The following is a 15,182-nucleotide window of genomic DNA, read 5'->3' as shown; positions in this document are numbered from 1 at the left end:
AACATTTTTTTGTTAGTTTCACCACTTAGAATTGTCCGCGGTATGTTAGTTAAACGTTTTTTTTTTCCCTTGTCAACAGCTTTCAATCTTGATTCACAAATCAACAACACTTTCACAAATTATTAGCTACATATTAATTCATATTAATTATTATCTTGATTCATATTAATGGAAATTCGTTCAGATTTTTTTTGTTTCTTAATAATAATCAAGAGTTGACTAACATTATGACATTAAATCTATTCATTGCCCAAAAGGACTATTCTTTCATATCTACCTAATTTATTTATTTCCTTCTTAAAATAAAAGGCAAAAGAAAAAATCAATTCACACAATCTTTCCGTATAAATTAGATGAAATCCATATAAATTATATGAAAATCCAAGCCTTATCTCTCAACCACCTCATTTTACTTCTTGTTCTCTTATTTTTTATATAATCTCACTCCCTAATGACTCATCAAAAAATGAACATTTACAGTTTCTTGAGTGCGCTATGTCTTTGCACTCTTTCCATGTTTGTTTCATCTGATAATCAAGAAGCAATGCGAGATCTCGTCACGGATTTGCCTGGTCAATCTAGTGTGAGCTTCAAACATTATGCCGGTTATGTCCCAGTTGATAAAAAGAATGGCAGGGCTATGTTTTATTGGTTTTTCGAGGCTATGAGACTCCCAAACCAGAAGCCTTTAGTACTGTGGCTTAATGGAGGTAATCAAACTCAACATTTGACTTCTAAGGAAACATATTATGTTAATTTGCACATATAATATTTTTTTTTTTAAATTTAGTGGGAGACTTATATTGCTGTTTTTCTGATATATATATCTATACTCTTAAGTATAGGCCCTGGATGTTCTTCCGTGGGATACGGAGCAATACAAGAAATTGGTCCATTTCTTGTGGATAACAAAGGAAACAGTCTTAAATTTAACCCCCACGCATGGAATCATGGTATACACAATTTTTTTTTGTTACATTAACAATATATATATATAACTTGTACTACATATATACAAAAGTTTATGGGCTTTTCATCTCACATGGTAATGAATAGAATGATTTTTGTTTATAGCTAGTCATGTTCTTTTAATTTCCAGTTAGGGATTTTAATTATATATAAAGGTTAATAGGTTAATAGATGTGTTTAAATTTGCTGATGCAGTGGCCAACATATTGTTTCTAGAATCTCCCGTTGGTGTTGGGTTTTCGTATTCTAACACAACTACTGACTACAAAAAAATTGGCGATGATTTTACAGGTAAGTACAGTACTACTTATTTTTTTGTTAAGTGTATATATTAGATTATGTGTGACCATGGAATCGATATCCGATCCGAATTTTTATGACATTTGTGATCCATTAAAAGAGCATAGCTTATACTCATGTTTACACATTTTTGCTAACGGTTGAATTATTTATTTCTTAGTTGACATTTTCGGTCAATAGATTTCTTCATGTTATTAATAAAAATTGACTTGTTTGAATCGTTGACCTATATTCTGTGTTGGTCAACTGAAAATTAAAATAAAGTTAACCTGTTTAGAAACAAATGGTTTATATTCTAAATTCTAATTCATTGATTTTTTAAAACCAACGACTTATTTACACTGTCAACTTATATTTCATGTTCCTCGACTCACATTTTATTTTTCTCGATTTATTTATCCCCATTAGATTTTTACTGTTTTGAATTGATAAAATATCTTCACGTAAATTATTTTGTCGGTCGGCTTATATTCATTTTGGTTGAATTATATATTGGCAACACAAGAGTCGTTTTTATTGCCTTAATATAATAAGTAGACTTAAATACGTTGTCGATTTATATTTTAAGATGGTTGGTATATTACCAAAATACAGGCTTATATTTTTTTACGTTGATCTACTAAGACAATAAACTTACTTAACATATAGTCAAAAGTCAACAATCATGTTTATTTTGATTATCACATTTCTAGTTATTTCTATCTCTGGACTAATGAAGAAGTACGTTTCATAATGATGATAACAATGCTATCCGTAATTTTTTTTCATTAATTATAAGTGTTGAGGGGTACTTTTCATTTAAAAAATATATTTTTCAAGTTAACAAAAAAAGTCAGTGTATTTTTCAATTTTTGCATAATTTTTCGGGTATTCAAATACAATATTAGTCACATATTATTATGGCATGTACTTTACGAACGTGACGACTGACGACTTTTTATAACATGATCAACAGCAAGAGACGCATACGCCTTTATCCAAAAGTGGTTAGAGAGATTCCCAGCTTACAGAGAAAACGATTTCTATATAGCAGGAGAGAGCTATGCAGGTTTGGACTAATCAGTACAAAAAACATTATATGTATTATATATCGTCTATGGTTTTGATTTATATAAACAAACGCATGCAGGAAAGTACATACCCGAGCTTGCAGAGGTCGTTTATGACAAGAACATTGATAACTCATCACGTCACATTAAGCTTAAGGGCATTTTGGTATGTTTATTTCTTTCACTACATACATAAACATCGATACCAAGTTTCACTGATGTTTATGGACATTTGACATTTCAATACGTTTTTAATAACACCATAAGAAGTTATATTTTATATTATTCAGTTTATCAACTAAATAAATCATAACTCAAGAGTTCAGTATTTTGATACATTTAATTCTCATAAAACATACAAAACCAACATAAAATGTTCGAAACAAGTCTATATATTGACATGTGTTATCTTACTACAAATGTGAGATTCTTTTTTTTTTTTTTTTTTTGGTAAAAATGTGAGATTCTTATTAATAATATTCAATTATTTATGTGTTAACTTTTGATAAAATTCTCTAAAGTTTGATGATATTTCCTTATTATTACTTCTCTCATTGGTTAGCTTGGAAATCCTGAAACATCGGAAGCTGAAGATTGGAAAGGATATGTGGATTACGCATGGAGTCATGCCGTGATATCAGACGAGACATATGGAGTCATAAGCAGGACTTGCAATTTCAGTAGTAACACTACTTGGGATGTTAAAGAATGCAAAGAAGGCGTAGACGAAATAATAAAACAATATCACCAAATTGATCAGTACAGTCTCTATACTCCTACATGCATTAAAAATTCTACGCTTAATTCTTCCGTTGATTCGACCCGGTTCAAGACTAATCTAGCCAACTCCAAAATGGTAATTAATTAAGACTTGTCTCTGCGTTTGAATATATGTCACAATACTGTGTGTTACTAAGAAAGCTTACTTGAAACTCTCAATAGATACCAAGGCTGATGGGTGGATACGACCCGTGTTTGGATGATTACTCAAGAATATTCTTCAACAGGGCAGATGTTCAGAAAGCTCTTCATGCAAGTGATGGTGTTCATCTTAAGAATTGGAGTATTTGCAAGTACGTACACTACCTTCTCATATTCATTTATTTTATTTAAATTACTTTCACGTTATATAAGTCACTCAAAATAATCTCCATTCGTTTTCCATGAAACAGCGATGATATGTTTGATAATTGGGCTGATTCAAAGCCCTCGGTTTTGCCCATATATAAGAAACTAATCGCTGGAGGAATAAGAATATGGGTTTACAGGTAAACTTGCTTCTAAAATTTCCCGTTTTCACATTTAACAGTTAACCAAGAAAATACAAAAGATGAATGCATGGACCAAACCGTATATTCTAAAATTTATTGGATATCCGATATTGTGTTTTTTTTTTTTTTTTTTTTTTTTTTTTTTTTTTTTTTTTTTTTTTTTTTAATCTTCTCCTTGGTGTTGGCTCAGCGGAGATACCGACGGTAGAGTTCCCGTACTTGGGACAAGGTACTGCATAAATAAATTAGAATTACCCATCAAGACGACTTGGAGGCCGTGGTATCACGAGAAACAGGTGAAAATGATCGCACTCAAAAATGATATTAATTGATATCTCATCATATAGTACGAGTTAATGGAAGTGTGATCAGATATATGTTTTGTCTTATGATTGTTAGGTAAGTGGATGGTTTCAAGAATATGAAGGTCTAACGTTTGCAACGTTCAAAGGAGCAGGACATGATGTACCTTCGTTCAAACCCAGCGAATCCCTTGCGTTTTTCTCGGCCTATCTAAATGGAGTTAATCCTCCTTTATCGCGATAGAGAAAACCTATATTATACTGAAAATTATATTGATAATAATAATAAGGAAATAGTCCACCGGATCATCCAAGATTTTATACTATTTTAGGAGTCATACTTCCAAATCTAAACTAACTGGTAATGAGGAGATGCACCAATGCCATTTTGTATATTAAAATATATCTTATAACAAATTAAAATTTTCTAATATATATAGATCCATTTCACTTTGAATATGAGATTCTTACATTTTTTAAAGACAATCCATATAGCTATCATAAATCAATTTGAAAACAACATAGTTTCCAAATCTTTCACACTCACATCTATCTTAACAGTATGCACAAACACACACAAATACACACTATTTAACATGTAACAGAGTAATGATTATTTACCAATCTATACATAATAATATATAATGATAAGAGATTAATTAGTAGAAGCATGGTGAGAATATTGGTTGGATCATTGGTGCCGGATTCCGCTGCGAGGCGACAATCTTGAGAGGCTTACGATGATCATCAATCTGTGAGACCATAAAGCGTTTTTGAACACGATAACTTCTTCTCAAGCACATAGATGTTTTCATGGCTCCGTATTCGTCCTCCTTATATTCAAGAATATTTGGCATGCTGGTCAAAAGCAAAGGAAGAATCATAAAGTCATCACCATGTGACATCAGTGGCAAAGGCTCGGTCTCTGCTTGTTCATAAACATTCACAGGATCGAAGAGAGCCTTCTTAATGTCTTGAAGCATCTCCGTATCGGAATCGTAGCGGTTCTTCTTGTTAAAAAACATCTCGAAGACTTTACAACAAGACAGGTGAATCTCTTTGCATGGTTTTGGTAAATCACTTAGTCCATCTACTAGTACATGCTCCAGTAACTCTTTCCTTTTCGAATCGATTATCTTTTCGATATGAGCGATCGAGTCCTCAATCTCGAGGTCTGGATGATTCTTCAAGTGGAGCAGCACGGAATTGATCTTCCCTTGTTCTCGTTCCTTCTGCAAAATAACGTTGCATGACAAATTTGATCTTTTAAGTACAAGAGTGAGAATAAAAAATTAGAAATTTATTCTTTTAACCTCACACTATCCAAGTCACAGGATTAACCCCCTTAAATTAATTTCAATTGACTAGACCCCCAAAAAAAAACGTTGAATCACCTGATAACTTTGTAGATCATTTAAGAGTCGAGGTATGATCATGAGCAATGTTGTCATATTATCGTAATTCCCGGGTTTGAGTTTGTCTTGGGAAAAACAAGGATCTACGAGATATGATATGGAAAGAGCAACGGTGTGTGCTGCGATTGAGATCATTCCGTTTCGAATATATTCTTCCATGGGAGGTGTGTGTCCCTTCTTACTCCATTCAGCTTCACGTAGCCATGACTCAAATGTTTCACCCCACTACATATATAGTTATAACAGATTAACAGAGACCAATATATAATAATCCTTAGTTGACTCTTAATAAATTGATTTTTTTTTTTCTTTTTTCTCTTTTTAACACGCGCGTGAACCTAAATTTATCGAAAGATATGTCATTTCCTTCAAAAATGTATGTTTTTGCCCTTTTTTTTTATGGATTGGGTCGAGTAATTAAAGAGACATACGATGTTGCGAAGATGGACGATTATGTCGGTTCCGTGATGCTTACGACAAGTATCTGCAGTTTCACTGACAATATCATCAAGTGCTTTAAAAATGATCTTGCCGTAACCTTTAAGCTCCTTTCCTTCCCATCTATCATTTATACGTAAACAATAATTGAATCAATTAGAATCAACAAAATAATTAAGTGCTTATGAAACGTAAAATTATGCTTATTATCCATAATTTATATTACATTATTACCCTTTACTTTACTAATTATCCCATGTGCGGTTTTCTAGAGTTCTTTTTTCATTTTTTTTTTTTAAATAGTCAGTATGGCTTTTGATTTTATGAAGCTGTTGTTTTTTTTAATGACTAATAAAACAGCTGAAAAGATAGTATTTTCTCTATCATTCTTTTTTGGTTTTTTAAACGAATTTCTTATTTCTCTATCATTCTTTCTCATGAATTTACAGAGATCTCAATCAGTTCAAGCTAATAGTTTAATTTCTATAGTTTTTTTCTTTATAAATTAAAAAGTAAATTGGGATTATCTTAGTGTTCTTAATATTCTCAGAATCAATGGATCAATAGCTTATCTCCAGGTATGTTCTAATCACGCCAGCCAGCATAACCGAATTTTAAATAATAATTTACCTTAAGACTGCTTTCGTTAGAGCTTCCAAATCTTTGAAAGAACCTTCTTCATCAAAGAAATCATCGGCAACTGTGATGAGGATGGCACTCTTTGCTGTAAGCTTACCAAGTTTGATGGCATATTCATAGGGCAACGAAGTGACAGTTGCAAAGTAACAATATGTTGTCTTCTCTCTACCGAAACCAATATCACTAAGTCCCCATTTCTTTACCCACCTGTCTCAAATCGCTATTGTTAGGTATATATCACTTCATGGAATGTAGTTTGTATACCAAAAGGCTAGTTTCCTATACTGAAGTCTCTTTTGTTATTACGATTACTATGCAGTGTAAACTAGTTAAAGTCTACTTACATTGTCAATTCCTCCAGCTCGCGTCGATATTTGGCTTGTTGAAACTCGAAATTTCTTGCAGCAAGATAAATTACTTTGTCGCTATATGAACTATGCAGTCTGTTGCCAACAACACAAAAACACAATCCCCCATAAATTATCTTATTTTTATGGGATCTAATTTATAAATAGGTGACATGTTATTTCCCCCTTACCGAGAACTATCATATATATTAAGGTAGATAGAGCTCAAACTTTGACCCGATCTATATGTAGCCGAGAAAAAAGTTTGAAACATATTTCTCCCAAATTAAAAGTTTGAAACCTATATCTCTCGTGACCTGATTACATTGGTTTAATCTCTAAACCAAGACCAACCCATAGTTTTCGGAGAGGGCGGGGGGGAGATAGCACGTTTCCCCTATAGATTACATATAAATAGTATATACCTTAGAAAGGAAGCTTTTCCGCTTGAGAGAACATTTGAGTTCTTGTCTTCAATCCACATTCTATGATCAAGGTGTCTGAGTCGAGCTATCCATGGAGTACTTAATTCATGAATAATCTACAGATCAATCACTATTCAGTATAATTATAAAGCAATGTATTTTAAATCACTAAAAAACTAAAAATACATCAAATTATTAAGAAATATTAGTCGTGTACCATTCTAGAGCGACGTTTCTCGAGTAAACTCCGAGTATATTCTCTTGCTTCTTCAAGCTCATGCTCTCCCGGAAACATGAGATCCGTAGCTCTGTAAACACTTAGGATTACAGGCAAGAAAGAATCTATGTTTCTTTCTAAATTATATCGGGTTTCTTGATCCTTCATGAACCAGCAAAACCTTCCTGCAATGTATATATACTAAGGCTTTTAAACTCCAAAAAAAAAAAAAAAAAGACTCAGTATCGAAAAGGACAAAGAATTATTTTTCATCAACTTCGACAATACAGAGAATAGTTTTTTTTTTTTTTTTTTTTGATAAAAAATTTTCAGAAAAAAAAAACAGAACACAATGTTTATGTAGCAAACTAGAAGAATTGCCTTTACCAAAGAACAAGAAACTTAAATTAGAACTATAAATGTAGTGCTTTCTGCCTTGAAAGGACTACCGTTGATATTTGAGATCGATTTACAAAAATAAGTGACAAACTGATATGCATGGAGCTGTAGAGAACGTAATCAATTAATGAAGACATACAATGATAAATTCTTACCAGGTGAGACGTGTCGACCATGCATCCTTAGCATCCGAAATGCGAGAGAGTCTTTGTGCAACTCATCTGCCACGTAACTCATGGGCTTTTTCTTGACATCTTCTTCCTCGTCGTGGCGCCTTAAAATTATATGGAAAAGATAAGCTTTTCTTACATATTATATATTTATATATAGAAAAGTAAAATAGTTGACTATAAAATGTTTTCTCACCTGTAAACTTGTTGAAGAACATGTTCAATCTCTCTACCGAAGAACTCTCCTAAACCAGTATTCTCGATTAGATTGACCATGGAGAGTTTTATGAGATCTTCATTGAGAGGGTACTTTTGTGGCACTGAGACAAAAAAAATTACACGTAGCTTGTTACTTAACTATTAAATATGAAATTAAATAAAAATAATATACAAATTATCCATAGCTTTGGGATAACTAAAATTTCAATATATTTAACCTCCATTAGGGCATCGTTGAACGAGATTTTGAAGATAAGCTAGACATTTTGTGTTGCGAGTGAGCATAAACACTGATGCAGTTGCTGAAGGCGACTGAAACCAAGAGCCGTTGATATTGTCGAGGCTCTTAACAATGGTGTCTTCATGATTTTCAACATATAATTTCAATGGCAATGCCTCTAGATAGGCTAGTAGAGGTTTATGGTTACAATTACCCATCAATTTTTCTCTGGGAAAACAGAAAACAAAAAAATTGATTTAAAAAAATAAAAATATATATGTTTATGATGAAATTTTTGGAGGAGGAGTTGTGTAACTTTACCTTTTGAGAATCTCTTGGCGTTGATAAAACATTTCTTTGATCATTTTGACGCAGCGACTAGAGAAGACAAAGTGTAAGCCAAGTTGTTGAGCAAGCTCTAGGATTCCAGTGAATTTGATAACGAACCAACGAGGATAAGATCCATTTTCGTGGATCTGTTTGCCAATTATCATCTCCGTACTTCGTTCGATATATCTTCTCCCTAGTAAAAAAAAAAAGTAAAGTAGTTAGTAAAAAATTGTTTCATTTACAAGATGACGATGCAAGTGAACTGAAATAAGTAAGATTCTATATAGTTATGACCCACATGTATAAGTATAAGATAACATTAACCACTTTTAATCAAAAAGTCGTTAACACTGTTAAATTAATGTATATGTAAACACCATGCATACGGCTGAAAAGAAATGGCCGTTTGTTAGCGTGTGAGTACTCTTGTATGTTCACTATCAGCTTCACAAAAGCATACAAAAAAAAAAAAAAAAAAAAAAACACGTGATAAACCACAAGTATATGATTTTCGCTGGAACAAAAAACCAAAGACGTATTTGTACTTGACCAAAAAGAAAAAAGACGTATTTTGTATATATTAGCACGTGAATAACGCATGGGCCATGCATGTGATGCTTACGTAATGAGATTTTTTGATAAATGCTTACGCAGTAGACCAACCGTGTCGGAGTCTGCTTACGTAGTGAGCTACGTTTTACATGTACAAACGTTTTTCAAAGAGCCACAAAAATACAAAGTCAAAAAGCTAATTACGCACCTTTCTGGAGATGAAAATACCCAATATTCCATTTGTGAAGTGCTACAACACAAGCAAGAGTAGAGGTGAGAATGTACATGTCCTCTTCGCCGTCTTCGGCTTCGGCATCAGCCATTTGAGTATAACCACCGGAGTTTCCCCAGAAACCTTCTCTTGCGTTTTGATTGCACATAATCCAGTCTAGACAATCTTGGAACATCGGTTTAAGCTCATCATCACCTACGTTGTTGTCTTCTTCGATCATGGATAACCAAGCCGTGTCGTAGGCGGAAGGAGAGACAAATGAGTAAGGATCAAGATTAATGTTGGACAACTGTATTTCTCTCTTGATCTCACTGACCAAAGCGTGGAGATCATTAGAGGAAGAACCGTAAGAGGACTTCATTGTTTTTGTACTTGTTGTTGTTTTTTTTTTTTTTTTTTTGTCTAGGAGGATAGTCTTTTAGATTGTGTGTATTATATAATGTATGGGTCACTAATCTGGTTGTGTTTATATAGAGGAAGCGAGTATGCCTATTGAGTTTAAATGTAAGAATGTGAAAAATGTGCATAGTTTGAATATTTTAATGGTCTTCTCCTCTATCATACGAAGGGTCCACTCCTCGCCTGGTCTTCCAATTAATAAATGCATACAAGGAATTATACTACATCCCCATGTGATCCCAGATATCACGTATAAATGTATCATTATGCGTATATCTCTTTCACACCTCACAAAAATTGTCAAAAAAAAACAAATCAGAAAACAATACTGAAATTTAAATATATACAATATTTTGGTTTGATCTGGAGATTTATGATGATGTAAATATTTTTTGTTTCAATACTGAAAATATGTGTATCTCGTCAAAAATTGTCCGGTATCTTTACCGTTTGTTTTAATATCCATATATATTTTGGGAAAAAATCCGAATAATACGCCATCTAATTTTTTTTTGGCCGTTTAATTACTTTATTTATTAAATTTCCAAAAAATACTTGGTTTAATTTTCGTTGTCTTTAAAAATCTTTATTTATTTAATAATTTATTTAATAATGATATATCCATACTTACGACGGTTAACTCTAATGACAAAGATGTTTCCATATATAAATTTACATAGTGTATATCACTTCAACCTAATCAAATTAACAAAACTCAATTCAACGTAAAAACCTAATCAAATGTTATTCGTTGATATTTTTTTTTGTTCCAGAAATATTTAGGTCTCCTCCACACATTTTCTTCAATTGTGTCTCATCCTCCCCCGCTTCTGGTTAGAACGACCGGCCCTCTCATCTGTACGGGGAAGTCATTTTCAAAGCCATCGTCAAAAGCGCTTCATCGGGATGCTCTCTGAAGTGACCTATAATATATTGGCATCGGTCATTTCTAAAACACCCTGACCCGGCGGTTCCGGGTCGTTACAACTTGCACCTTTGTACTTCTCAGAATAATCATTTTTCTCCCACAATATTTTGGTTTGATCTGGAGATTTATGATGATGTAAATATTTTTTGTTTAATGCAAATTGTAGTTGAAACAAGATTTACTGTATAATTTAGCATAAAATTGCCATGTTTTAGTTGTTACAATAAATGGTGTATCACAAAACAGAACCTTCGTGTTCGTCCATCTTTGGAAAATCAAATAACTATATAACTGCTTAGAAAGTGATAAAGTCTGTTTGGTTGTTTCGGATAAGTCAGTCGTAACGAATCTCTTTTTCTGTTTCAAATGGCAGAAAAGAAGAGATATACTAAAAAAAAAAAGTAACAAATAAAATATAAAAAAGACACTAGAGTAGTTGGTCGTGACTGTGAGGTAGGAGGATTGATCTGTAAGTAGAAGTAAATAAATCGCTATCGAGAAACATAGAAAACTGTCGAAATTAGAAATAAAGAATTGGAAATTTTTGTTTATTCAATTTTTTTTTATTTTGATAACAGGTTTTGGACATATGACCCAACATCTTTTGAGATCCGAGACCATAGCAAGTTATATGGTGTGGTGTTAAGAACAATCAAACCAGCTACGTCTAGACTTTCGCCTGAAATCTTTACTAGTTAAGTTATTGGCTCTTGGTAATTTTTTCGTTTTTAATCAACGATTAAAGAGAGTAGTTTTAAGTTTTAAAAGTGTTATCGCTTGATTCACTTTCATAACTGCGAGTTTTCTTATATAATTGGCAAAAAATTACAGAGATTCATATTCAATTTTTAAATGAGAAAGTATGATAATCTAGTGATAAAATACATGTAAGCAAAAATTGTTAGAGATAGTATCAAAAGTATTCCCAACTCAACTGAATCACGTTAAATTGTATCATTATTATGTGAGATATAATTTTAAAACCTGCAAAACTTTAATTTTACCAGTCTGTAATTTTTTTTGTTTATATGCTATAATTTTTTTTTTTTTAATGTAATGTTAAATTATATTCAAAAAGAGAGCTTTGGTACAACTAGTGCATCAGTTTTTTGTGTGTTTGAAAGAGTATACAAAATCAATTACTAGTGCATCAGTTTTTTATATATGCTATAAATTAACAATATAGTTTTCTTGATTTAATCGTCTTTGATTTAAATGGAGAAGATATTGTTAAACAGTTTTCTTGATTTAAAGCTAAATAGTATTAACGGAAATAAAAAATTAGGTTTATAAGATATTAACCTATACTGACAATTGATCTTCTCCTTATGGTATCTTCTCTAATCACTGTTGAGGGTAGTTGGGATGTATTAAAGCTACAGGAATTGTTTACTCCTGAAGATGTTGTCCGCATACGATCATTTCCACCAGCACAACATCTGCAGGATAGATATATATGGGCATACAAAAATAATGGCAAGTACTCGGTGAAGAGTGGGAACTGGCTACTTTCGAAAGAGATGGAGCTCATTAATCCTATCACAGAGAATATTGCAGCTTTGAACAGAACGAAAGAGAAGATTTGGAGTATTCTTACAGAACCAAAGATCCGCATGTTCTTATGGCGAGCTCTATCTGGTGCACTCGCAGTAGCGGATTGTATGCAGCATCATGGATTACAAGTTAATCCTATTTGTCAAGTTTGTCAAAATGCAGAGGAAACCATTTCTCATACTCTCTTTAATTGTGTGCTAGCTGATAAAGTTTGGAGGGCAACTACTGTACCCTTACCTGCTCATGGTTTTAGGAACTCTATTGTCGAAAATATTGAGTATGTTTTCAACATGATGAACAAGCCTGGTGTGCCGGAACAAACAAGGATGGCCGTACCATGGATCTTATGGGGCATTTGGAAAGCCAGGAATGAATTTGTTTTCTCACAGCGTGTTACAAATCACCATATCCTGATTGCTACTGCGTTGGAAACTTCAGAGGAATGGATAAAGCAGCAACATCTGATCAGTTTAGCTGGAATTAATGAAGTTCAGAGAGGGAGAAGTGTCGTAAAACGATGGTCTAGACCGGCTCCAGGACATCTTAAATGCAATCTTCACTCGGCTTGGGTGAATGATTCTTCTTTTTGTGGTGGGGCTTGGTTGTTACGAGATCATGAGGGGAATGTGTTATATCATGCTAGGGATGCTTTTTTACCTCGATCAAACAGGATTTCTGTAGAACTGTCATGTATCACATGGTGTCTACAAAGCTTACAGGCACTTCATATTATTTCATGCGAGATTTGGATAGACTGTAAGGCTGCGTTGGATGCGATTAAAACGCCTGAGGATTGGCCAAGGTACCGTTCTGAACTGGCCAACATTTCTAGAGGGATACAGGTGATGGGAGAGCTCTGTTTTAAGCTCTCTTCACCGAAAGCCAATGAGTTGGCTAGGGCGATTGCCCCTAGTGTTACCAAGGATGGACGGTTACAATCATATCTTGCTCTCGGCGGTCCAGCATGGCTTCATGAGAAAATTGAGAATGAACGACGAGGATGAGTTAGTACCTTGGTTTTCATGGCTTCATTTGTTTTTACAGTTTTTAGCTTTTCTTAATTTTTATAACTTTACTGTTCCTTCAGAATATTTCATTGATTTATTGGAAATGAGTTAAAAAAAAAAAAAAGATATTAACCTATATTTACATATGAAAAAGATTCATATCGTTTTAATATATCAATTTTAAAAAATAGTTTGATATACCTTTGAATTCGAAAAAAAGATTGAACATGTGGAAGGATCCGAAGGAATTATGCTTTCATTTCCCCTGTATGGAGCAAAGATTGTTAATTTTACTGTCAAATAGTTTCCAAAATCTTCAAGATTGTTAGCAATACGTTCGCCCGACCATCGACTTACCGTGTTCATATTGCATGTCTTTTAAGGATGCACCAACCGAAATCCAATAGCGTTCTAGTTGCGGGATAGTCAAAAGTCAGATCAAAAAGAAAAGGGAATTGGCGTTGTATGTTTTCTCAAAAAATAAAAAAAAAAACAAATGGCGTTATATGCGTGAGACACAGAATACAAGTTCAAAAGAAGTTCTATAACATTAAAAGATTAAAAATATCTATTGACTTTTCTGTAAAATTAAATATTTATCGACTCTTCAAATGCCAAATCCCAAATCCCAGAAGATTTTTAATAGTATACGTTCTTTAATTTGCGTATAGCTATAGCACAAATGAATAGACTGATCGAGCTCGAATAACGATGTGTCTCTATGGTGTCAACCGTAGAAAACGTGAAACATGCAAAATTCATCATGAAATACGTACTAGTACGACTGAAAATATTTAGTTCGGCTTGCCTTTAATTCTAGGAGTGGTATGGGATAGACAAAGGGTGGCCATATACACTACTATAAGTTGACCGTGTAACCTCGGGAGAATACTTGTCCAAACTGTAGCGTGCAATTTGTAATCTAAAACACTCAGGAGGATGAAGAATATTTAACATATGTTAATTAATTAGCATAGTTTTACTGAACTATACATTCTAAACCTTGGTAGAAGTATATCACACCATTTTTTTTTAATCATAATTTCTGTTTCTAAATGAAAAAAAAAAAAAAAGATAGACGAGGATAGTCAAACCATACAATTGTCTTCGGATCTAGTAGGATTTTTCCCTCTTTTTTTTTGTGCCTTGTTTTCATTTATCAGAAAAAATAATTACAAGATTTGGGAGTTTCGGTAAACTCAAAAGTTTAATACAAATTGCTAAATCTATTGGAAAAGTTAACATAAGGATAGATAGGATAATTCTATGGAAGCGCCACGAGATGTCGGAGAAAAGAGTTGTAGGACAACTTGCCACATGGGAGCCAAAGGTAAATCGGAGCTACATCCACGAGCACATAGCGAAATGAGAGAATAATCATTGTCGATAGACGTTTTGACATTGTAGACGGGTCCATAACCTCTAGTCTCGCCGGCTCATGACAACCTACACAAAGTAGTGTGCAGTAGGGGACAAAAGTTTTCTTCATATAAGAGGAGGGTTGCACCAAGCATCTCTTTATGAAGCCAGATGGGAGTCTGCATAAATCGATGATGTGAATACTGAGTTAAGTTTTTTCCACAGCGCTAGCTACTGTATTATTCTTGAAAAAAAAAATATATCTATTTGAATATTTGATGATAGAAACAAATTCATTCATTTACTTACACAATTTTTTTAAAGTCACACACTTACGTGTCATGTTTTTACCGATAATAGTTTGTTTCTAATATTACGGAAATTGCGAATACAAACATTGCTTTCAGCCTTTCAGGAATCATTTTTATTAAAAAAACAAAT

General features: G+C 33.2%; 3 protein-coding genes across 7 annotated transcripts; 2 read left to right on the top strand and 1 right to left on the bottom strand.

Moving 5' to 3' along the window:
• The first annotated feature begins 373 nt into the window (after window positions 1–373).
• LOC109126505 (serine carboxypeptidase-like 32) lies at window positions 374–4,217 on the top strand. Its single transcript, XM_087490280.1, has 10 exons — window positions 374–710; window positions 846–953; window positions 1,165–1,260; window positions 2,225–2,317; window positions 2,399–2,484; window positions 2,881–3,174; window positions 3,261–3,391; window positions 3,491–3,586; window positions 3,780–3,885; window positions 3,989–4,217. Exons 1-10 carry the CDS (start codon window positions 452–454, stop codon window positions 4,133–4,135), a joined length of 1,416 nt encoding a protein of 471 aa, XP_087346406.1. The 5' UTR covers window positions 374–451; the 3' UTR covers window positions 4,136–4,217.
• A 97-nt stretch (window positions 4,218–4,314) lies between these two features.
• On the bottom strand, window positions 4,315–10,000 carry LOC104754111 ((E,E)-geranyllinalool synthase). Of its 5 annotated transcripts, none has more exons than XM_087490276.1 (12): window positions 9,471–10,000; window positions 8,702–8,903; window positions 8,379–8,608; window positions 8,138–8,261; window positions 7,927–8,045; window positions 7,373–7,557; window positions 7,156–7,271; window positions 6,728–6,826; window positions 6,375–6,590; window positions 5,738–5,867; window positions 5,286–5,531; window positions 4,315–5,123 (listed from the first exon to the last, which is right to left on the bottom strand). In XM_087490276.1, exons 1-12 carry the CDS (start codon window positions 9,853–9,855, stop codon window positions 4,551–4,553), a joined length of 2,625 nt encoding a protein of 874 aa, XP_087346402.1. In that variant the 5' UTR covers window positions 9,856–10,000; the 3' UTR covers window positions 4,315–4,550. The 5 variants fall into 5 exon arrangements, 4 of the variants coding, with proteins under 4 accessions (XP_087346402.1, XP_087346403.1, XP_087346405.1 ...); XM_087490277.1 differs by having other exon boundaries at window positions 5,807–5,867; window positions 9,471–9,937; XR_015583682.1 differs by lacking the exon at window positions 5,738–5,867 and having other exon boundaries at window positions 9,471–9,937.
• Window positions 10,001–12,149: 2,149 nt separating this feature from the next.
• On the top strand, window positions 12,150–13,379 carry LOC147926085 (uncharacterized). The gene has a single exon (XM_087492860.1). It carries the CDS (start codon window positions 12,150–12,152, stop codon window positions 13,377–13,379), a length of 1,230 nt encoding a protein of 409 aa, XP_087348986.1.
• The last annotated feature ends 1,803 nt before the right edge of the window (window positions 13,380–15,182 follow it).

Source organism: Camelina sativa, chromosome 16 (genome assembly GCF_030686135.1).
Source record: "Camelina sativa cultivar CO46 ecotype springtype chromosome 16, ASM3068613v1".
Lineage (NCBI taxonomy): Eukaryota > Viridiplantae > Streptophyta > Magnoliopsida > Brassicales > Brassicaceae > Camelina > Camelina sativa.
The sequence above is the reverse complement of the archived record's forward strand: the minus strand, read 5'-3'. Positions and strand labels throughout refer to the sequence as shown.

What these genes read in the sequence shown, in the direction of transcription:
- LOC109126505 (XM_087490280.1), top strand. Translation starts at nt 452, where the DNA reads ATGACTCATCAAAAAATGAACATTTACAGTTTCTTGAGTGCGCTATGT. An exon ending in AATTGGCGATGATTTTACAG is followed by an intron (nt 1,261 to 2,224) that starts GTAAGTACAGTA and finishes CATGATCAACAG; the next exon opens with CAAGAGACGCATACGCCTTT. An exon ending in AAGAATTGGAGTATTTGCAA is followed by an intron (nt 3,392 to 3,490) that starts GTACGTACACTA and finishes TCCATGAAACAG; the next exon opens with CGATGATATGTTTGATAATT.
- LOC104754111 (XM_087490276.1), bottom strand. Translation starts at nt 9,855, where the DNA reads ATGAAGTCCTCTTACGGTTCTTCCTCTAATGATCTCCACGCTTTGGTC. An exon ending in TCAACGATGCCCTAATGGAG is followed by an intron (nt 8,262 to 8,378) that starts GTTAAATATATT and finishes TTTTTGTCTCAG; the next exon opens with TGCCACAAAAGTACCCTCTC. An exon ending in GGAAAAGCTTCCTTTCTAAG is followed by an intron (nt 6,827 to 7,155) that starts GTATATACTATT and finishes TGTTGGCAACAG; the next exon opens with ACTGCATAGTTCATATAGCG.
- LOC147926085 (XM_087492860.1), top strand. Translation starts at nt 12,150, where the DNA reads ATGGTATCTTCTCTAATCACTGTTGAGGGTAGTTGGGATGTATTAAAG.